At 37.8% G+C, this 25,434-nt stretch overlaps 1 protein-coding gene across 6 annotated transcripts in view; it reads right to left on the bottom strand.

The window, feature by feature from the left end:
• Positions 1–25,434, bottom strand: part of DGKI (diacylglycerol kinase iota) — a gene marked incomplete at its 5' end in the record, with an annotated part of 419,556 nt that overhangs the window by 115,344 nt on the left and 278,778 nt on the right. For 5 of the 6 annotated variants that reach the window (XM_080666632.1, XM_080666631.1, XM_080666633.1 and 2 more), the window contains 2 exons: positions 2,485–2,585; positions 22,990–23,052. In XM_080666632.1, coding sequence (XP_080522758.1) covers positions 2,485–2,585; positions 22,990–23,052 — 164 coding nt within the window. The remainder of the gene's footprint in view (positions 1–2,484; positions 2,586–22,989; positions 23,053–25,434) is intronic. The other variant, XM_080666634.1, reaches the window with a different exon arrangement.

The following is a 25,434-nucleotide window of genomic DNA, read 5'->3' on the forward strand; positions in this document are numbered from 1 at the left end:
CCTTTGTTAGACAACAAACATTCGATTTGTAATGTAATATAAATAATGATGCAGGCACATGAGCAAGATTCTATTAAACAGTGATGGCAAACAGCCTGTGATGCCTGGATCAATCGCTTGCTGTATCATCAAGAAAGGGAACTAATTTTTAAGCCACGTAATGCAATACTGCTCTAGTTTAGACTGTGAATGTGGACAATAAATAAATGACCTAAGATGATTCATTCCCTTTTATCTTCTGGGATGCAGGTCAGTGGATTCCTAGACTCCTTTTATCTAGATGTGTTCTATGAATTTCATTTAATTAATGCTTGTAAAATAAGATATCTATTTTGGCATGTATGTCACCCATGGACTTGAACCTGTGTTTTCCTTTATACTCAACTTGACCTCTGCTAGCCTTCCCATGAACCTGTGGTTAGTTTCAAGTTGAAGCCAAGCAAAACAGGGTTAGAAACAAGTAAAAACCCCAAAGGACAAACTTTCCTGTACAACCACTAGTTAGAAGCTCCATCATCATATATTAAAAGCAGGATGCCTGAGTTGGCCATCTTTACTTCTAATTAATATATTATGATCTTTAAACCCAAATCTTTAAAATGAGATAAATCCTTGATTCCCTCTTTGAGTGTTTCTTTGTTCTTTGGGTCTCAAAGACACTGCTGAATTTGTTGGATTTATATGTATACCAAGTCACCTCCTACAATTTGATATAGAAAGTTTCCTCACACAGAAATTTTGTCACATTAAGATATGATGAGTAAAGCACTTGCCAAGAAGTATCATCTTCTTGTGAAACTCAGATCACAACTACCTCTGGCCATGATGGACAGATAATGGATAGAATAGATGGAACAGGTCATTGAAATGCACAGAGAAGCCAAAAATCCCAAATGCCTCCCCACTCCCAACAGATTTGCTTCAGAGTTGATGGTAAGCTGCAAAATAGTACAAAGTTGAGATCCCTTCTCTCTTTTTATTTTTTAAAAATTGTAATTATTTGTTTGACTTGAGAAAGAATAAAAACACTATTCTTTACAATTAGTTATCTCTGAAAGTCAGTTTCATTTACATTGTAGCTAAACCTCCCATTTCGAACATATATATCCATCACATTATGGGTTAAATTAGATTTTGTACTAATCTGTCACTTAAAATCTCATTTACATTAGAAAATGTAATCTGTGGCTGTTAGAAAGGAGTAATTTGGGGAATTACCCCTCCTCCACTTCCAACTTTCTTACCAAAGGAAATGAGGGTGAAGGACAGAGTGGGAGAAACTAGCTGGTATTGACATAGAAAAGAGCCGAGAGGATGAGGAAGTTGAAGCAGCAGAGAACCGAGAATGCAGTAATTTCACATAGAATTCCCTAGTAGGTGACTGGACTGCCGTGGAAATGGGTCCTTACTCATTGCCACCTCCAGATGCAAAAGTCCCTGCGCGCACTCTTGAGAGGGGCCCTGAATTCCAGGATTTCCATCCACCAAGTCCCACTCCAAATCACAGGTGCAGGAACAAGAGCTTGGAAGGCATTCTCTCAGGGATGCACCTACTCCACCCCTGACAATTTTAACTAGTTGCGTCTTCTACAACCTCAGGCAGGTTCACGCTTGGAGCCAGTTTGGAGTTTTAATTCATAAACCTCTGGTTTTGTACAAAATGCCGTTTTCTCTATTAGCATCCCTGCTGTATCCTTGGACACTAGACCTGATCTTCTCTGACTTTAATTGCAATTGACTACTGACCCCCATAATTATGGGGGAGCCCAGGGCCCTAATATCTAACACAGCTGTGATCTTATCTTTGTGCCTATTTTACCCAATTTTCTCATATATCATGCCATAGGGAACTCAAATAGTGACTTAGAATGTAAAAAAAGTGCCCAATAAGTACTGAAGGACGGATGTAGTGAATAAAAATTAGTTCTATTTCAAGAAATATTTAGAAAATGTGAACATAGAGAAATAATTCATATATTGACTCAATTTTAGATTTTGGGAACAGTGACACATCCTCAAGGAATCACTTTATCATGACAATGAATGTGACTTGGGCCTTTTTTGGACACCATATAATCACATAACAGCTAGAAGTGTTGGATGTGTCCTCACCGATAACTATCATGAAGAATGAGGACAGTCTTCGATGATGTCAGCTTCCAGGAAGACACCTATGCTACATGTTACTCTACCATGTAGTGTCACCACCTTTCTGCTTCTCATTTTAGATAAAACCAAGACCAAAGTGGTTAATAAACCAACTGGTCCTAACTTGGCATCTTGGGCAGGATAATTTTATTCCATTTTCCTGTTCCATTTTCCAGCCCACCTATCATCACTTGGAGTTCCTGTGTTACTTCCCTCCCCTTCATTTCTCTAACCATGGTTTTCAGATACGAGATGAATCTATCCAGCAAACCAAGGAAGATCAAGAAGATGAAGATAGGCAGATCACAGGAAATCAATGAGGCACTTCCAACTTACAAGCTTCCCGGAGTTTCTCTTTGTCATAGTGGAACCCTTCATAGTCTTGCAAACTGATTTTGTTCACGCGGATCCTCAGGCGGTCTGGGATAGACTGGGGACTGCAAAACAAGAACCGCATAGTGAGACTAAAATGAGAGAGTGGAACTGGGAGTTGTATGCACCTGGGGGGACTAAATGCCATATCCTGTCTTCGTGTTTAGAAGAGAAAGTTCACAGTCAAACAGAATGGTGGGCTCTTTACAGATTATAGCAATGACCTGGAGAACACTTCCCCAGAACTACAAGTTTCTGAAATTTAGGTTAAAAATGTAGAAATAAGCCGGAAAAGCTTCTGGAGACCACTCATATCATATTTGCTATTAACTTGGTAAAAATTCTAAGATCATGTGTTTAGTTTCACAATAAATTACATGCAGTGAATCTGAAACAGTGAACAGTGGATAGAGTGATAAAGAAATGTTCTAGGCAAATATGCCGTAACAGCCAAATGTGCAGCTTGACCCTCATAAGAGACAGAAAAAACTATAAAAAGCAAGCTAATGATCCCAAAAGCAAAGAAGTGAGACTGAAATAGCTCTAGACACCTCAATAGTCACTGAGAGCAACTCTTGGTCAAAACATATCACAGTGAACACTCTCTGTGAGGGAGCTTCTGAGCACCACAAAATAAAGCCCAAAATTAAAAATGTGTACCATGTACCTTCCTTAGGAAGGGAATGAAGTATGTATTTTGTTTTAAAATAATTCAATCTATTCTAGTTCAGAATATTAAACAATAAAGGGGGTAGTACCGAACTTTCTGAAGCAGCCTGTTCATCTTCACAGACTTTACCTGGATTCCTTGAATGTTCTTAAGTAATATTTTCAAACAAGTTTAATTATGAGTATCAGTTGAGTGAATCAATTTAGTTTTCATCATCACCATTATGAATCGATATATTTCTTTAATATATTAATGTAACACAATCCCCACTTGTCCCTAAATATTATACTTAAATTTCATTGGTTCAGAAAATTTTCTCAAATAAAGGATTACTTCTTCTTTCTTATATTATGGGATAAAAGTCACCATTTACTAAAGTAAAAAGAATAGCATTACTCCATTTATTTTGACAAAGGAAGGAGGGAGGGAGGAAGGAAGGAAAAGGAAAGGGAAGGGAATGAAAAGGGAAGGGAAGGGAAGGGAAGGGGGAAGTGAGGAAGGAAAGGGAGAGAAGGAGGTAGGAGAGGAGAGGAAAGAAAGAAAAAAGGAAAGGATGGATGGAAGGAAGAAATGATACTTTTAAAATATTGTCAGAATACTGCTACTCCCATCTCACACACACACACACATATTTAATTTCATTACAACTCTGTTAGAGGTAGAGGAAACATAATTTATTTTAATTCTCTTGTCTAAAACCACATTTTAGGGCAAAGTATAGTTAACTCCCTCCATATAGACTCCCACTCTACTCATCCCCAAAGTAAAACACATACTCCCATGTATAGATATATGTGTACATCCATACATAGTTCTCTCCCCCACACACACACACACACACACACACACACACACACACACACACACACGCACGCACACACACACACATTTAGATATGTGTATGAATTCTAAAGAGAGATGGTGGACAGATAAAAATGTCTATAGTTTACTGAATTAAAAATTAAGCCTATACTAAACCATGAGATGGGTGTTTCTGAGGGGAAGTTGAGAAGCCAGATTTAACAACTGCATTGGTCATTCAGCCAAAGCGTGTTTGCTGGTTGACTTTGTATCAGGCATTGTGCTGGACATTGACAGGCAACTGACATAAATACTAAGTATTTAAGGAGGTATGGTTTGACAGCAGTTTTGTAAATTAGTGGAATATACTTTAAATATCATGCATACCCACACCATCATTTACAGATAGGAAAACTGAGGTTCAGAAAGATAAAGTGAATTCATGGTCACATAGCTACTAAGTGGCAGAGCTGGGAGCAGAGCCTTGGACTTTTCACTCAATGGTTTCATGTTCCTTATATTATATGATGCCAAGAATCCCACGGATTTGACAGCAAAGCCTAGAGCCTGGATTCACAGAATCAGATGAGCTCAGTGTTGTGCTCAGAGTTTTTTCTTTATCAATCAACAATCAATGGGGGTGGTTTAGTAAACTGGTACATTGAAACAAGAGAATGATGGGCAAATATTACATTACTGTGTAGATCTACATTTATCTAGGGAAACGTCTGACAACAGCATACTGGTAAATAAAAAAAGTTATGGGAAATTATACATGGTGGAATCTCCTTCATGTACACAGTGGAACCTTAGAGTTTGTATATGTAGAGAAATGTCTAGAGAAAATGTTCAATGAGCTGGTCCCAGGTGGTCATCTCCACATGATGGGATTTGGCAATTATTTTACATTAAGTGTCATCATTTTTAGAAAAAATAATATAATTATTTTAAAAGTATGTCAATATATAAATGAATGATAACAACTCAGGACAAGAGTAAAAATAGGAATTACAGCAGAGTGCTAGGTATTAGATGGGAGTAGGTAGGAAAGATTTTCAGAGATTAACAGAGTGACCACACAATGTTCATACCAAATGCTTATCCTGAAATAAACAGGGGTCTAATCCTTTTATTTCCAAGTTCACCCCAGTGACCTTGATGGACTGTAATTAGTAAATATTTTCCTGCAAGCGTAGCAGATAAGAGGGAAGGTGGACCCATAGAATGTGGTGGCCCATCATACTCTGTAATGGAGATGGGTGAAGATAGAGGTAGAAAGATCTCTCCCTATACAATATTTGAGATAATAGCAGATCATTGACAGTGACCTCTTTTCTTCTCCTGTGGGTTGAAGCTTCCAAGACTAAAACCTGGCTACAGCAGTAGCAACAGAGTGGGAAATAGGATCCAGAGAATGGATCCAGTCACTATACCCCTCCTCCAGGGAGCTCCCCAGGGCTAACAAGTGTGTGTCACCTTCATCAAATTCCCTGTCAACAGCCTTCTACCTCCCAGTCTGTCATCTATGCCCACCTATTCCAACCACACACGGTTGCCTTCTGAACCACAGCCTCCCACCAATCTTCCTGATTAAGGGTGGGTACACTGTGGATGAACAACAGAAACTTTCATTTGAACAGAGCTTTCATATCCCACAAGAATTCACATATTATCTCATTTCATCTCTGGAATGACAGCTAAGCAAGATGGAAGGAAACAGAGACTCTCTCTAACCACTTGTCCTGCTTTTTTATCCACCTTCCTACACAATCACTGTCTTGTTCTCAGCTCCCATCTTCTGCCAACAACACATCCCCTTTTCCTGACAGCAGCAGGTTACTTAAACTCAGTTTTCTGGTCAGGGTACCCTGTGTTTGGCCTGACATCAAATGTTGCCATTGATGAGGCCCATCAGCAAATTTCCGAGCACTCAATCATAGAGACCATGGTGCAAAACCTCTTTGAATTATTCTGTGCCTCAGTTTAAACGGTAGCTATGGAAAGCAGCTCAACAAAGTGGCAGCTCAGATTCCAAGTCAGATTGCCTGGATTTGAAGGAAAGTTCTTCCACTTATTGGTTAATCAGGAAACCCTGTGCTTCAATTTCCTTGTGGGTGAAGAGATGATAACAGTATTAACCTCATAGGGATATTATAAGAATTGAATGAGTCAATGCAGATGATGTGCTTAGAAAACTAGCTGGCACATTTTAAGTGCTCACTAGATGTTAGCTATTATCAGTATAATTATTATTCTGAAGATTCTGCTCTTAGATAAGGTTCTGCCTAATAAGCCACAGCATCTGCTAATACCAGGTATTGGAAGACGTTTAAGGCATATACAGGAACCTCCTAGACACTTGTGACAAGTTGTTGGGCTTCCTCTGGGTGAATACTGTCTAGCCTGGCTGGTGTCATTGTTCTTCTGGGTTTCCTCCTACCTAGCATTTTACAGGGAAATTGATAACATGAAAACAGACTAGAATATGGGGGAGAAAAAGCACACAGAGATGAAATGAAAGCCAAGTAATTCAGTCATGTCCCTTTATGTCAAAATATATTAGTGTCCCATTAGTGGCTGACTGAAATGGAAGATGACAAAGGTGTTCCTTGGAGTCTGGGGAATAGCATTGCCATTAGCTTTCTAAATTTAAATTTGCCAAGAAAGTTATAGAGCATAGAAGAGACTAATAACCTGGTTAAAAATACACTCGCCTCCCTGCCAACATCTACCACAAGCTACTCCTATCCTGATTTAAGTAAGCTCTATATTAGGGGTTCCAATGGAACCTCTCAAGAGTCTCAAAGGGACTCAGCAATCTGTGAACTACCTTTGAAATTGGGCAGGGACCTTAACCTGTCACCATCTCACTCATTTTCTCTGAAGCATCGAGTTTGAACTTGGGCAGAGTGGAAGTTCATGACTCTGAACTTAACTCCCAACTGTCCCCCATGAGGACTTTCTCAAGAACCATAAGAACACCTCTCATTAAAGTCACGCATATGGGCCTCCAAAATCTCCAGGCCATAACCTCCCTATCCACAATATGAGCACCTCTTCCCCTGAGATGTTGCGGGCAGAGGAGTGGAGTGCCATCAAGAAAATCACCTGAACACTCACTGCTAATCAACTTATACCTAGCTCTCATCATTCTCTCCTCTTCTGTAGGTCTTGTCAATAGCTTTTTTTTTTTTTTTAATTGGCTCTTTATCGACTTTCAATCCATTAGGGTCAAGTCTTCCCTCTGCCTTTGAATTTCTTCATTCTTTCAATTTTCTTTACTACACACTGTTTCACTCAGACTGATAACAGACACCTTCATTCCCATCTCTTCCACATGGACACCCTCTATGGATGAAGGGGATGAGCTGGCTGTGCTTTTGTTTCCCAGAGTCACTTCTAGACTACTGATGAATACTATTCCTTCCCTCTTCTCACTGGAAACATGAATCAACTTGGAGTAATACCTCTAGTGCTAAGATAGTACTACAGTAAATAAAGCAGGATGTCGAGTCGGAAAAAATTTAGTTTCAATTTGAACTCTGACAATGCTTAACATTATGAATGCTGATGTTACCTTCCCTAAACCATTTTCTGATCTAAAAATTAAATTAATAATAATGTAGTGATAGTGTTGGAAGCCGCCCATTGTCTTCACTAGCAGAGAGGTGTGGACAAGGAACCCAGAAGGCTGGTCAACCTTGAAGCTCTGAAAGGTCAGAGCCAACCACCCACTGTCTAGTTGAGACAATGGTAGCTAAAGCAACCTCCACCTTTTAATCTTATGTAAATCCTTGCTGATTGGCTATTCCTGGAATTGCCTGCCTAGAGCTATGGGTGGATCCCATAGTCTTAATAAAAGGGATCTCTAGGCCAGAGCAAAGGGAGTCCTTCCCCTTGAGTTGGGCTTCCCCTTGAGTTGGGATCCCATAGTCTTAATAAAAGGGATCACTAGGCCAGAGCAAAGGGAGTCCTTCCCCTTGAGTTGCAGCTTCCTCCAGAGCCTGAACCCTGAACCTGAACCCTGAACCACGCAGGATGAACCACGCGGGATGTGAAAGGGGTTCAGGTTCAGGGTTCAGGCTCTGGAGGAGGCCGCACACAAATGAAAGAGACTAGAAAATATTAATTTGGAAATATTGGGGGCCAGGCAGGAGCCCAACTCAAAGGGAAGGACTCCCTTTGCTCTGGCCTAGAGATCCCTTTTATTAAGACTATGGGATCCACCCATAGCTCTAGGCAGGCAATTCCAGTAATAGCCAATCAGCAAGGATTTACATAAGATTAAAAGGTGGAGGTTGCTTTAGCTACCATTGTCTCAACTAGACAGTGGGTGGTTGGCTCTGACCTTTCAGAGCTTCAAGGTTGACCAGCCTTCTGGGTTCCTTGTCCACACCTCTCTGCTAGTGAAGACAATGGATGGCTTCCAACATGATAGTTCTATTTTTAAAATTTTTAAGAAGTACAAATTGCCAGTCATAAAAACAATTATGGGGATGTAAAGTACAGCATAGGAAATACAGCCAATAATATTGTAATAACTAAACATAGTGTCAGGTGGGTACTGGAAATAACAGGTTGATCACTTCACTAATATTGAATGTCAACGGTAAAATTTAAAAAAGAATTTTTAAAGCACTTAGAGTTGCAAAGAAGCTGGAAAAAAATAATGCACTGAGCACTGAATGAGAAGATACATGTAAGCAGTTAACCCATTCCTGGTGAATAGTAAGTGCTCAAAAATTAAATATGTATACATATATACATATATATTATTTTATATATCTATATATTTACTTTTTATTGAATTTATTGGGGAGACATTAGTTAATAAAATTATACAGGTTTCAGGTGTACAATTCTATAACACATCACCTGTATATTGTATTGTGTGTTCACCACCCAAGTCAAGTCTCCTTCCATCACCATTTATCCCCGCTATACCTAAAAATAATGTATTATTGTTGTGTTACAATTATTAGCCTTGTGTTACTAAGGCTTTTTCAATTTTCACAAGCTCCACTTTTTAAAATTCAGTTGTGGATAATCACATCATAGCAGAAATAGAGTCTCCCCTCTAAAGAGTAGTTAGTAGATCTCAAAACTCAGCAGAAGAAGAGCATGTTGACCTGAGTATGGAGACGAGATTCAAAGCTATGTAGCATCTATGGTCTGTTAGATGAGAATGGAAATGGGGACTGTGAATGTTAGCAAGATATTCTACTGAAAGATATTAAGAATATAAATCCTAATTCATGGTACAGAGGAGACCCTTAAAGTCATATAATTATTCTACATTTGTATCTTGTAAATATTCTATTTTTATTAACATTTCTTTTTTTTTAATATAATTTTATTGATTTTGGCGAGGAAGGGAGAGGGAGAAGGAGAGAATCATCAATGATGGGAGAGAATCATTGATGGGCTGCCTCCTGCACGCCCCACACTGGGGATAGAGCCTGCAACCTGGGCATGTACCCTGACCGGGAATCGAACCATGACCTCCTGGTTCATAGGTCGATGCTCAACCACTGAGCCACCCAGGTTGGGCTTTATTAGTATTTCTTAAATGGTTCAGTGTAAGACCTGCCACTTAAAACACTCACTGTGTAGACTCATTGATTTTTATGATGAGCTATAATTTAGCCAGGCATTTGTTACTCATATATAAAGGGTTTTCCTTTGCAAGGCAGAAAAGTATCACAACTCTGTCCACCTTTCTCCCTTGAGGCCTGATTTAAGTTGCTTTTTAGCAATATAAATGTGAGATTCTACCTGATCATAACCTAGAAATAATAAAGTATGTTTCTACAAATGTTTAATAGAATTCATTTGAACGGGCCCTTGTTTTATCAATGGATTTTTATTAAAATATTAGTTGCTAGTTTGAATTCATGGCAGGAAAGACCTAAAATAGAGGCTGTGATGTGCTGTTCACAATAACTGCTTTGCAAAGGTTAAATGAATGGAACGCAAGAAAGTCACAGCCCAGAGGCTTTAGCCAGGCGGGAGCCCAACTCAAGGGGAAGGACTCCTAGTGTCTTCCTAGTGTCCCCGTCCTGCTCACTAGAGGCTTTCTCTTCCTAGTGTCCCCGTCCTGCTCACTAGAGGCTTTCTCTTTGTGAGCCCCTGGAAAGCCCTGATTTGGCTGTTCATTTCTGTCCTTTGCCCACTGAGATCCAAAGATATATCCATGTTGGATTGTGGTCTCTCATTCCTTTGCATCTTATCTAGTGTGATCTACACAAATAAAAAGGAAGAGGAAAGAACATCCAAAGAGCAGATGTACCTTCCAGAATGGTATGTAAACCTTTCTTCATTAAATAACAATGAAGCAGAAACATCTACCAACGCATCCTTTCATCAGCTATCAAGCTGGGCCCTATTTAGAAATAATTATAACCAATGGCTTCCTTTAACAACTTCCCAGAAATTGCTACCATCTACCCTGGAATGTTTTCAAACTGCTACTGAGAATACATATCCAAAATACACCCTCAAGTGAGCCTCTTTACATTGAACAATAAAACCAAATTAGATCGAGACTTCTGAACAGAGATTTAAAATGGATTTTAGATACCTGCTGAGATCAGATAAAACTAATAATTCCATTGCTTTCTGCCTAGAGTAGAAAATCATATCTCAGGAATCTGAAATAGGTTGTAAGAGTTCTTGAATTTGGAACCAATGATAAAACCCAAAACCACATGAGCAGCGGTCAGTCATGAGTTCCCATTGCACAACATGTTATTCTAGAGAAAGTACCTTTAAAGGTTAATTCATTTTTGATAGAAGTTGAATCAGTTCTCAGCTTCTTCAGGATCCATTTATGAGATAGCTGATATGCCATAGCTTACAAATTATCTGAGACAGCTATCCCCTCCAGATCTCCAAGATAATGGAGTTAAAGCAATTAGAGGATTGGGAGAGATTTTAAATGTTATTTAATTCAATGTTTGCCATTCCATCTGATTCTATATTCCCATATGATTGCATCTTCCAACAGCTGCTCAGTCTCTGCTTAATCCTCATCCAGGATTGAGGTACAGGATGGAGGTATCCTATACTTTGTTTAACCTGCTCCAAGCTTTTTCAAATTCTTCCTAAAGAATCTCTCAATCTCTCTCCCCACCCCCACCCCTCTCTCTCCATAGCTTCTGTTTATTTGTCTTCTATTATTTGGGACAAAATTGGGTTTAAATCACTGAGACAATCAGCCACAGGCACTAATGGCAAAAGAATGTAAACTTTAAGCACCAGAACTATCACTGGTCAAAGAAACATTTGCAGACTTAATGGCTAATAGGTTAAAAATAGGCAATAAGTACCAAATAGCAAAAAACATGTATATCACTGGTAGAAACAAAACATAATTGTAAAATTTTTGAAGACTTTCAAATACACATGGAAATGTACACTTTCATGCTTCCATCAAAATCTGTAATAAATATTTATTCTTCTGAAATTGAAATAAATGAATATGTAGTAGAGTGAAAGTAGTATGTGGCTGTTAGACACTATCTCTTATGCTGGATATCATGGTCCCAGCATTTAAATGAGAAGCAAAGTTGAAGAACCAGTAGCGAGTTCACTTAGAAATATTGCAAAGCAACTAAACAGGCAGAGCAGTTTCAGGACAATAGCCTTTATCAAGATTTCAAATTTTCTTTTTTTTTTTAATTTAAAAAAATATTTTTATTGATTTCAGAGAGGAAGGGAGAGGGAGATAGAAACATCAATGATGAGAGAGACTCATTGATTGGCTGCCTTCTGCACTCCCCACACTGGAGATCGAGCCTGCAACCTGGGCATGTGCCCTGATCGGGAATCGAACTGTGACTTCTTGGTTCTTAGGTTGATGCTCAACCACTGAGCCACACAGGCCGGGCAAGATTTCAAATTCTCTTGATCATTCATTTCTTTTGGGAGGCAGTGACTTTCAAAGCACTAATTGACTCCATCATCCAATTCTGAGATTTTTATATAGAATCACCCCACATATACTTAATGTTATAAGTCTGGATACCAGAATATCAGATTTGTTTTTGTTAAGCCACTCTTGGACTCCCAAAGTGTCCTCTTCATAAGACCATGCAGTCTATTCACTTTGTTCTTTCCTTTTGTTTGTGCATATTAAATCTGCTTCTCAGTTCTCACCCTCATTCCTCCTTCACAGCAGCATTCCACACTGTGGGTAACTCCCTGCTCCTGGAAACCTTTTTTTCTTGGACTTCAGTTCAAACACTCTCCTGGTTTCTCAACTAAATTTCCATCTGCTCCGTCTTTTTCTCCCCTGCAGTTCATCCTCCTCTAAGGATGAATATCTTTTAGCAGAAAAAGTCTGTTAGGATAGGAGTTTTGAACTTTAAGTTCCCACTTACTCTTTCTATATGCTCTTTTATGCTTAAAGAGTTTTAAAATTGGGCAAATATGATGATGAAAGGCAAAGAAAGTACATACCCACAGGAAATAAAGAAGGATGGAAATAAGAGGTAGAGGGAATATGCATTTTTGCAGAATTCTGCAAATTCAAAATGCTGAGATGAAGAACAGTTAATAACAGTTGGAATGGGGACAAGTAAAGAGTTCAAGCCCTGTCTCTCATCACACCAGGCCCAAATCACTGCCACTTTATGAAGTAAGGCCATGTAATGGAGGTTTCCTGGTTATTAAAAATGACTGAAGATGCCATCAGAAAACAATAACATGAGCTACTTTTAGTACCATAAGCTGCAAAGGCATGGAGAGTTCTTTTGCTATTCTGATTGTGGAGAGGACCATTAATCACTACCTCCAATGGAGTAAGGAACCACTGGGCTTGAACCAATGAGACACAATAATGTCACTCCCGATCCATCTGAATGACTTCAGATTTTATGTGCTCACAAAGAATGACTTTCTTTTTATTTCAGGTCTCAATTTCCATATATCAAAGAGAAAGCCTTACATTTATTTGCTATTTACAATGCTAAAAGTCTTCACTAGGGTTTGCAATCAAAAGCTATTGTCATAGTCTGTTCTTATTTGCAACTGATAAGGAAATTGACTTTCTTTGCTGCAAAGAAAGCTAAAATATGTGTTGGGATTTGCATAGTTTAAAAAGTGTCATTTCACAGAAGAAAAAATTGTGTGGCCATTCACATATATCAATAAAGATACTAAAATTAGGCTAAAAACTACTGGTATATTTGTTCATATAGTAATTCTAAACACTTTGATGAATCAAATGGTGGCATTTGAGCATGCATCTAGTGTTAATATTAAAAAAGTTTTTTATAAAAAACCAAGATTACTTGTAATTTTAAAATACTTAAAATATTTCACCAATAAACCTTCAGAAAAATCAGGAATTTAGAATTTTTATAAGTAAAAATAAACAAAGCAGTAGCCCACATGCATGAAGTAATAATGGAGTGAAAATAAATATGGCCATCTATTAAGGTTGAGAAATGTTATAACTCCAGTTAGCGTGAGAAAGGATTGATGTGTAAATGATAAGATGTTTTCCTATTGAAAAGCTACTGTGAGAATTGTATGAAAGCAGCTATGCATTCCTAGGAAATAGGCTCAGTAAGGAGAGAATTCCAGCATTTTGTATTATGTCAAGAAAATACAAAGTAAGTATTGGCCTGGCAATAAATGGCATTATATAAGAAACATTTCCCCAAATGGCTTTAGCTTTCTATACAAAACATCTTATAAAAGGACACTATACTTTCCTAAAATCTTGGTATTAGAGAAAGAATACTTGCAAAGTCATTTCTTATTAGCAGGCAATGAGCATTTTACCATTATGTTTTAGGGCATATTTTCCCATCCAGGTTGACAATGGCTTGCCAAGGTCTAGAATAGTCAGTGGTGCTACATTTGGCTCTGGAGAGAGACATGGCATCACACCTCCCCTACAACACTGCTAGTCATCAGCTTGCAGCTGATGGGAAGCCAAGTCCCCCACTTGTAGCACAGATGTGCTCCCAATAACCCATGTTTCCTTGTCAGAAATCCAAGGAGAATGAATCAGAAAGTCCTCTAGACCCACTTCCTCTTTCCAACTCAGCAATTTAGACAATTAGGTGGAAACTTTTCATCACCTTTCTCTAATTCCTGACCCAATGACTAAAGGATTTTTTATGAAGCATTCTTCTGGTTGATGGAAGAACAGACAATAAAGACACATTGCTAGAATAGAACTTGTAAAAATCATATGACAATTCTACCTCTACACCAATTACTAACCAACAAAAATAACCTTGTAAAATTTGATAGTAAACTTAAGGAAAATGTCCCTTAAGATATACTATTAGTGTTAGACTAATAAATTATTCAGATGATTAAGAATAAACAAACATGACATAACGAACAAAAATATCAATTAAAAGTAAAACAATGAAAGAGAGGAAAAGAATGGTTTCTGTTGAGAATGTCATAAAAGAATGTGAAATCTGGGGTACTTTTGCTTGTATCGTTTCTTCCTCTCATTTCACTCACCATGTTAAAGTAGCTCACGTCTCTACCAAAGGCAATATCCTAATATATTCCTAAGCCAAGGACCTATCTTCAAGGAAAAATGCAATTATTTTACTTTGCCTAGGCAATAAAAAATCATCAGAGCAAAAGAGTTATGTCCCAATTAAAGGACAAAAATAACTTCTCTTGAGAGCAGGAGAGTCTAAATGATTAAGAAAAGAAAATAGTTAGTTATCCATAATATAAAGGTAAAAAGCTTTGGCATCTTTGTTACATTTGTAATTCTTCCAATTCCACTTTTATTTTAGTCAAATATTTTAGCTACAACTTTGGAACTTGCTGAATTCATTTTTAGTATTTCATTTTCTGACACAAAATGTGACAACTGGTTCTGGGGGTTAATTAACTCTAGCATCAACAAGTTGTTTTTTTTTCATGCCTTTAAAAATGTACCCACTTTTCATTTCATAAAAGTGTTTCTGGGTACTATGAAAGACCAAGAAAACTAAACTGTATTGCTATAATTAACTTGAAGTTCTCCTACAAATGAAGTGCGCATTGCAATTTATGACCACGCCAGCAAAGCAATCCAAACTAAACACCCTCTTGGAATGCTGGAAACAAATGTCTAGATTTGTTTGTTACTGATATATTTTTCTTACTCTATGGCATAATATAATATCAGTTATTATTGCAGTACTGGAGTGAAAACCAAAAACATTTATTTTTTTCTCTCTGAATGCAGTAAATCCATTAATAACATTGCAGTTGTAATGTTGTTATAAAGATATGAATGAGTACTTTCTAAAAGTATTTAGATGTGTGTTTTGTTTTCTTCTGGGTAGAGAGTCCTATGTAAATAAATCTTTTCTTCACAAAGACTAGCAAAATTATTCCTTTTCCTTTCCTTTTATAGTCTGTATTTCTACAGTTATTTTATTATAGTAACAGTATTAGGAATTTGGATTCAAAAAGAAATGTAAAGTTCATATTGTTCAACCACATTATTTTACAGAAAAATGAATTTGGGACCAGACAAGTCATCAACTTTATTGTACTCATATAATTAATACAGAGAATCTGCTATAAATAAAAGAGCAATGTCCTTCAGCCCTTCTTATAACATTTTTAAAAGAATTTAAGGAATTAAACTATTAATACAAGTAATATACACAAAGTTCAATCTTCATATAGTTGGTGGCAGGAAAAGAACCTTAAAATTCAAATGTATCTACTAAGATGCTATTATGAGCTGGGTTGTATCCTGGGAAAGTCATATAATCAAGTCCTAACCCTCCAGTTCCTCAGAATATGACCATATTTGGAGACAAGGTTTCAGAGGAATTAAGGTTAAATGAGGTTTTATGGGTGGACCCTAATCTAATCTGACTGGTGTCCATTTAAGAAGAGGTTAGAACACAGACAAAGAGGAAGAAAACATGAAGACACAGGAAGATGATGGCCATCAACAAGCCAAACAGAGAGGCCTCAAAAGAAATCGACCAGCCAACACCGTGATCTCAGACCTCTAGCTCCCAGAAGCGTGAGGAGAAAAATTTCTGTTTTTCAAGCTACTCAGGCTGTGGTGCTGTATTGTGGCAGCCCTTGCAAATTCATACAGATGCCTGCTAAAAAGATGCACTAAGAGAACTAATGCATTTTGTTTTGGTCCTATGACTATTGGTTATAAAAGATACATGATAGAAGAATGGGTTGGAAAACTCTGGTGGCTTGATAACACTGTTCAGGATATTTAAACCTAATTTCAACTTCTTCTAAAAGTCAAGGTATATAGAATAATAAAAAAATTACTGTTGTGTTATTGAACTAATGTTATTTCTAAGATCAGATTTTTAAATTTTAATTTTTTAAAATTTATCTTGACTAAACAAATGAACAAAAATTCATGAATTTATTTCCCTCCTGGGTCCAGCCCAGTAGACCTGGTGCATAGCCTATACCAAACCGCTCGCTAACCCAGAAGTTGACTTGAGCCACAGCCTCCTATGCCTGCACCACAAGCCAGCAGCCCTGAGTAAATACTCACTTTACTTTTGAAGTGACCTTTCACTATTCGAGAAGTGCTGACTCATAAGGCTGGTTTTACACCTATGCACACATGAATAATCCACCTCTAAAAACACTTTTTAAAAGCAAATAGATATAATTTCAAATGTGGAGGCAGTCCTAAATGTATTATCCTTTACATAACTGCACCAGATTCTGCGACATGCTTACCTTTGCTAAGGGAAGAACACAGGTACCCCCCATCCACTGAAGATGAGAGCTGGACCCTTGACAATGAGCTTCTTTCACAGACCAAATGCCCTGGCTAACAATCCTAAAAGAGTCTTCAAGTGCTTTAGCAGTAATTGAATTTATTTTTAACTGGGGTTTGCCATTCTGGTACTTTTCTTATAACATTTGAACTGCAAACTTATCAAAGATTTACACAATTGAAACACTCAAAATTGAATTCTAAATTATTATTCATCCCCACATTTTCTTACAAAAAGGGAAGTTTACATAGTATGATTTGATTAAAATATGTAAATCACATATATGAAAATAAACATATACACACAGGAAAATGACCAAAGCTTATGCTAATGGTAGAGTTCAGGGTTTTAAATGCTATCCTCAAAACAGATGGCCTTGAGTGTTAAACTTAACTTTATCACTTTTATGATCTTAGGCATGTTTTCTAACATTTTTATTCTCAGTCTTCTCATCTATGGAATGGGAATAATAACAACTGTTACTGTATACTAGTATTAGGACAGTAAATCTGATCAGAACTCAAGCTGGTTAGCATAATGTCAGGCACACATGATTACTTCTCTGGCTAAATGGAACAAAGCCACTAGGGTTCTGCTTAGCGTAAGGTGAGATATTGACTGTCCCATGGCAGTGCAGGGCCTGGGCCTCTCTGATCAGCATTAGGGCTAAAGGATGACATGTCATGTCCCGTGGTATGTCTTGCCTACTTGTGCCTTAGATCCCCTTGGGACTGATTTTCACAGAGTGTGGGGTCATGCCCTGAATTTTAGCATAACAGAACTTCAACATTGATAGATATTTAAAATGCAGGGACTAGCTGCATTTTTAAAAATATCTGAAAAACTGAAATGCAAAAACATTAATACATGGTCAATATTCCACAGACAAACACATGGCTCCCCCTAGATACACAAAACTAAGGATGTGACCACAGGGGTTAGAGGGAGGGCTACGGAATAAGGAGGAAGACACTCCAGTCAGAGACTTGGTCCACTCCTGCTGCCCCTTTTGTCATAAAACAGACCCCTCTGGGGAGCTGAGTGGGAAGAGCAAGGCAGAGTAAGAAAGCTTTTGGGGGAATTCACAGAGCCCAGGGAGGAAAACCACCATTGTCCATGTTGCAGCCTGGGCTCAGATTTGGAAATTGGTATGAGATAAAGCCCAAGGAGCTCCTACTTCCTTTTCTTTAAAATTTTCAATTTGGCTTATCTGATTTATGGAACCAGCAGAGAGAAGTTGGCATGAAAAGAAAGAAAATCATGACATTTTGGCCCAATTAAAGGTCAAGTGAAATCACTAGAAGATAACCCAGGAACGGTGACAGTGGGAGGAAAGAGAAGAAAGAGAAGATGGGTGAAGCTTAGCAGTTATCTCTGCTCAGAGGCTCAGAGAGCAAATAGCTTTGTTTTTCAGAAATCCTGAAGCTAACTCTAAGCTTCATGATCTGACTTAGATTGAAAAAGTGACTTTTCTTTTTCCAGTTTCCTGGATTTAGCAACTCTCTCCTGTTCTTTTAAAAATATCAAATTTACTATTTGCTTTCTTTCCCTTTATAAAAATAATGCATGTTCATTGAAATCTATCAGAAAATATAGAAAGCCAATTAGAAATTATCTATAATCCTACCACTCAGAGATAACACCGAGGGATACAGTAATAATAACAAAAGCATTAGCCATAAATATACTCCCAACTTTTGAATGCTTAGACCCTTTTGGTATGCTCACAATTGATCTTTGGGTCCAAAAACTATGACCCAAAACTTATAATCAATGAATCAGAATTTGGACGGATTTCTGCCCCAGATAACAAGCTCTTCTGGAAGTTTAGCTGGCCCAGAAGTGCTATTCATTCTGAGGTTCTTGCGAAGGCTGGTGTGTTAGTCACCAACAGCTTAATTCATTCTGAGGCAAATTATGTCTGATGGATCCTCTTGGCTACTTTAAAGGTCAACATCAAAGTTTACAAAGGCCTACATGTAAATATCCACTTTGGCAATGTTTTGGCTACTCCCTGATAGAGTGCAGGGTGTGGAAGAGTTTTCTGGGGCTCCCTTTTCTGGTCTGTAAACCAGAAAACTAAGGATTTAGTTACCTCACTCTGCTGCATACTTCCTGCAACGTGTTCATGCCAGGACCAGGCAGTACAGAGAGAAAGAAGCAGTGTTGGTTTATCCCTTTCTCTTAGGGTCCACAGCTGCTCTTATTGAGAAGAAAGTCTTTCTTCACTTATAATTTTAAGCACCTGAAGCCTTTGTCATTGCTGCTACCAGTATAGGTCAATAGGACAGAATAGAGTCCCAAAAGTAACATCTATCCAAATATATCCATATTCATATGTATCTGTATATATATCTATCTATTACCAATTAATTTTTGATAAAAATGTAAAGGCAACCCAATAGAAAAAGATGGTCTTTTCAACAAATGGTGCTGGAACCACTAAACAATTTTAAATGCAAAAATAATAATAAAAAACCCACAACTAACCTAAAACTCACATTTTATTTATTTATTTTTAAATACATTTTTATAGATTACAGAGATGAAGGGAGAGGAATAGATAGATAGATACATCAATGATGAGAGAGAATCATTGATAGGCCACCTCCTGCACGCCCCCTACTGAGGATCGAGCCTGCAACCCAGGCATGTGCCCTGACTGGGAATCGAACCCGGACCTCTTGGTTCATAGGTCAACACTCAACTACTGAGCGACGCTGGCCGGGCTAAACCTCACATTTTATACAAAAATTAACTCAAAACAAGTCATAAATTGAAATACAAAGTGTAAAACGTTTGTTTCCAAAAGAAAACAAAGGAGGAAATATTCATGATCTGGGATTAAACAAAGAGTTCTTGAATGTAACACCAAACATACCAGTGTGGCAAAATTGCCTGAGTGCTGGGGTATAAGAAAATGGGGGAGCGGGGGCAATTAAAAAAAGGGAGAAGAATTTCCTGAATTTCTCTGAGCATTCAGAGTCCCTTTCCTTTCCTTAAGTAGGAGCCCAAGGGCTCTGCTAGAGCTTCCTCTGCCTGCACCCAGAGACTGAGGCAGGCTTTGTGCTGCCTGGAGTCCACACCAGGGTTTTTGGAGGAAAGCTCACCACCAGTTTGATGGTATTTTAAATTCTTATCTTCTCCAATCTGCTGTTATCACTTACTTTTCAGAGTTCTCAAATAGCTACTTTATGAATTCTATACAGGTGTTTTCTTCTCATTCAACAGATGTTTATTGATTGGCTACTATGTGCCAAGCACTCATGGAATACAAAAACATACCTCTTTAAAGAAAAAATTAATAATTTTAACTTTGTCAAAAGTTGAAACTTTTGCTCTATATAAGATATTGTTAAGAGAATGAAAAGACAGTACATATACTGAAATAAAAATATTCACGTTCACAAAGCACATACTTAACAAATGACTCCAGAATACAGGGTGGGCCAAAAGTAATTGTACAGTATGGTAAATAATACAATAATTAATAAATAGTAATACAAAAAAACTGTATTTCGTGTACTCACAACTGTATACCTACTTTTGCCCACCTCTGTATATGATAAATTTTCAAAATTCAACAGGAAGAAAACAAAACAGCTCCCCAGTTGGTGAGACTTGAACAGATACTTCATCAAAGAGTACAAAATAGAACACAAATAATCACATGTAAAGACACTCATTTTAGAATGATCAAATGATAAAAAATTTTCAAATGCTGTTAGCAGGGATGTGGAAAAACTGGAATTTGCATACATTTGTTGGTGGAAATGTAAAATGGGACAATCACTCTGGAAAACAGTCGATTTCTTATGAAGTTAAGCACACACTTACCATATGATCCAGGAATCCCATTTCTAGGTGTTTAACCTAGGAAAATGAAAACTAATGTTTACACAAAACCCTTTCATCAATGTTTATGGAATGTCTATCATAATTTCCCAGCACAGGAAATAACCCAGATCGAGATGTCCTTTAATGAGTAAATGGGTAAATAAATGGAAACATTCATACAATGAAATGCTACTCAGCAGTAAGTAGGAAAATATGATTGATGTATGCAACAACTTTGATAAGTACCAAATACATTGTGATCAGTTAAAGAAGCCAGTTGTAAAGGGTTATGTATTAGACACATACTGGAGCCCTGACTTTCATGAGGACCAAAGAACATTAATGTGGATTGTTAAACATCGCTGAAAATAGCAAATAGCAGGGTGAAAGTGGGTCAAAGCTAAGTTACCATTGCCATAATATATAAAGACAGTACTCACTATTGTGCTTAGATTTTTCTCCATGTTCCTCGCTCTATTTGATAGTGTTTTGCTATCTAATTTTAAAAGTTATACTCAAATTTAATAAAATTTTATTATATAAATATTTCATCAGTTACATATAATATGTACTATTTAATATATCTTATGTAAATATAAAACATTTTGGATTTAAAGTGGCCATACCTTGGTGTCTTGCCTGTTATACCCTTTCAAAACAAACAAATTTACCTCACTTTAGCATGCATACCTGAAATAAGAAAAAAAGTGCCTCATTTAATTTACATACCACTAAGACTTAAACACAATACAAACTTAAAGCGTGACAGAAATATGGCACATATCACATGCACTTCGGTTGTTGATACTCTCAATACTCTGAACTCTATAAGTAGTGCCACTGAAAGTAATGATCCCTGAGAGCCATTGCTTGGACTCAAGTTTTCTGAACAGGCCTTCTGTAGAACAGAGAATATACCCCAGCAATAACCTGCATTAAATTGGAAATTAAATGCTACCTTCTCATTGATTCTTTGATCACTCAATTTTAATGTCCATAACGGTAGTGCTTTATTGTGCTGATGCAGAGAAAGTACAAAATACATATTTTGAAAAAAATATTTAATAAGTAAGTGTATATCTATAAGACTAGGGTTAAAAATAAGGTTATATCACTTTGGCATATACCTAGATGTTAGACATTGAACAGGTCAATTTAGAACTGTATTCTTTCATTCATTCATTCTACCAACCAAACATTATGTTTGGTTTCAGAATACTTTGTGCTGAGATCTGTGATCAGAGCAGGGAACACAAAGATTCATAAGAAGATATGGTCAATGATCTCAAAGTCTAGTGTGGGATACAAATGATATAGAGCTTGTGCAATTGATACCAATTTACTAAACCTTTGAGAACTATGAGAACATCAATAGTGAACTCCTGTGAGGATGTAGCTAACTCTGACAGCAAGAATCAAGGACCAATTCTTTGAGAAGGCAATCATTCAACCAGGCCCTGAGATATAGAAAGGATCATGATGGATGAAAGGCGGCAGATTATAAATTGTTAAGAGTATGAACTCTGAAGTAAGATGGCCTGAGTTTGCATCCCAGTCTGCCATTCATTAGCTTTGTGACCCTAGGCAAGTTACTTAACCTCACTGTGCATCAGGCTTCTCATGTATCACATGAAGATAATAATACCACATAGGATATAGGGTTGTTGGGGGAGTACATTAGCATAATGTATGTAAAGCACCTGTACCAGGACCTGAAACATAACAAAAGCTGGCTAAGTATATGGGAGATGGAGACAAGAAAGAAGAGCAAGACAGAGGCAACAACAGAAAGTTCCAAAGTGGAGTGCTAAAAAACATATTTTCTTTTTGTCTGTTTTCAGCAGAAAAAAAAATGAAAGCATAAAGTAAGTTAAGTAAAAATTTTGTGTATAAACAGGGTTTTGCTAACTCAATGAAAGTTTTAGGGCATTGCTCCTTTATTACAACCATGGATCCTTATCCCAGAAAAATGCACAGATGCAGATGACCATACCCAGAACCCCATACATAATTTTAGGGATCTGCCACAAATCAAGGTCAGCAGGCACTTCTTCAACATCCTCCCTGAGCCTTAGATAATTAGATCAGAGTAATAGTCTAATAGTATGACCAGCTTTCCATAAAAACCAATGCTTAGTATGGAATTAGATATAGCCCTATGCAATTAGGGGCCCTAAAGTATCTTATAAAAAATTAAACTGTGAACTCATAGAGGAATGAGTTCGTGTCAAGTAGAACACAATGAACTTCGCAGCTCCATCTCAAAGCAGAGAAGGGGTAAAGAAGGCAATTGTGGTTAGGCGGTTCTTTGTCTGAGAAGCAGACCTGTGAAGGAAAAGGGCGCAGGTCATCTAACCCTGAGGAGGAGATGAGGGTGAGAGACAAAATGTAAAAACTGACCGGCTTTGTACTCACATGGTGAAGGAGCCAGGGGGGGCAGACACTCTCCGCAGGTCCGCAGCTTGCACCTGATGGAGACTAGAGGCAGCAGGGAATGAGCAGCGAAGACAGTCAGCACAACAGCGTGGACAGACAGGGAACAAGCCAGGAGAGAGAAAGAGAGACACACAAAATTTAAACAGAAATTAAACAAGCGCGTCACCGAACAGTGAATGCAAAGGAAAAATCAAGCCAGCCACGGAAATAATCCAAAAAGCCGGTGATAGCAACGAAGCCAAGAGGACACATGGCAGAGGCTGGCTCTAGGCAAACCACAGACTGGAGCGCAGGGCAGAGTGCAGGGCAGATGTGGAGAGCGCTGACATTGGGCAGAGATGCGGGGCAAGAGGGATCATTATGGCCCTCTCTTTCTCTAGGTCATTCAGGACATCCAAGGAGAGGAAGCACCACACACACACACACACACACACACACACACACACACACACACACACACACGAGCAGGCTGGCATCGTCAACTTATCTCTGAGGAGAGTGATGGTATATTTCACCCCTTAGCATAGTCCTTATAATTCCAGGGATTTGTAGGAATATTCGTGTCAAAAGACCACCATGTTGAAAAGACTGACTCAGCTTTAACTTCTTTCACTTAAATACCAAAGGCTTTTTAAGAACTCCATAAGTGATACCCAAAAAGCCTAAATTTACCACAGCAAAGCTGTAATTCCACTCATATTCTTGGTAGAAGATTGAAACCATAGACAACATCTCTCTTTTGTCCCTTCTTAAGGAGAGGGCCTTCAGTGGTTATTAGAAAAGACAAATGTAGAATTCAAAAAAACTAAACCCCAAATTTCCTGTCACTTTTACCTAATTACACTCTCAGTTGATTTGAACAGTTTCACTATAGTTGCAATAGACATAGCTCCCCAGATCCATCTTTTCTGCTGGGTATGTAAAGTCTCATGTAAACTCACCCATGAAGTAACTCCCTGTTATTCCCCAAGGACTATCAGTTATAACCAATAGTATTTCTCAGCAGAAGGCTGATGAACTCTGGTTGCCCAGTTCAAAGCTGGCAACTAGAAATCTTGTCCTTAGACAATGCAATCACCCTTAACAATGTATTTTTAATAAATACTGAACTCATGGTAACAGCTAGCTTAAGACCTCCCTAAACACCGAGTAATGTTAAATTTCTGATCTTTTTCTTTAAAAAAAGTTTTTATTGATTTTCTTTTTAGAGAGAGAGGAAGGGAGAGGAGAGAGAAAGAAACTTCAATGTGAGAGCAAAATATTGATCTGCTGCCTCCTATAGTCCCCTACCAGGGTTCGCCTGCAACCCAGGCATGTGCACTGACCGGGAATCGAACCAGCAACCTTTCAGTGCATGGGACAATGCCCAACCAACAGAGCTATACCAGCCTGAGCAAGTTTCTGATCTTTTTCTAAATTGCCTTTCAAACAGGGAACATAATGTGGCTACCACATTACTAGTACATGAATATGAACCTACATAAATCTCCTCTATTACTTTTTTGTGGGAAGCTATTTGCTAGAGTTCATATTTCGAATAGATTCATAGCCACAATAAAATAAGATATATTCCTGTACCAATGAAGGGAGGATTATTGAACACAAATGGGGACTAGCCTTTTAGTTTGTATATAATAATAACAAATATGAATTATAAACCAAGACATTTTTTAAAATTATTTTTCCCGTTTTGCATATGTGAAGCTATAGTGGCATTATGAAGGACTACTATTTAACTGTTTCTCATGGGACTTCCTCCAGCTATGCATGTGAATTAGATCTAAAAATTCTTCCAGTTATTATCATAAAATTTGATCAAGACATTTCCTATATCATTTTTATATTCATGAGATCTTAGATTTGTTATTTTAGAAATAATTTTGAAGAAACATATCAGATCTGAACCATGTGTGAGCCACTTATTCACCATGTAACTACGAGTCACAGGTACCAGGGACCCTAAGAGGAAAACCCCAGCATTTCCCCACAGAGCAGGGAAGAGAGACAAGTAAACCAATGGTTACACTATTTTTCATCAATGGTATAAGCAAGAGCACTATAGGAGCACTGAGTGGTATATTTAATGTCTAGAAGTAGATAGAAAAAAGTTCTTAGGGAAAGTGATATATCAATGCAGTCTTGAACTTGAGTGAGAATCAGCACATGAAAGGAGGTGAGGACAACAGAAGTGCAAAAGATATGATGATTCAGAGGACAGGCTACCGCTCTAGGACCAGCAATTATATCTGAAGCACAGGAATATGATGATGAAGAAGGCAATGATCATAAAGTCTGTAAAGCAAAGCATATGGGCTTTACATTTTTAGAAAGTTTATTCTAAGTAGTCTATTGGAAAAGGCATTATAGGAAGGGCAGCAACACTGGAAATAAGGAAATGAATTATGAGCATATTTTTAGGAGTGC

Source organism: Plecotus auritus, assembly GCF_963455305.1.
Source record: "Plecotus auritus genome assembly, chromosome: 4".
Lineage (NCBI taxonomy): Eukaryota > Metazoa > Chordata > Mammalia > Chiroptera > Vespertilionidae > Plecotus > Plecotus auritus.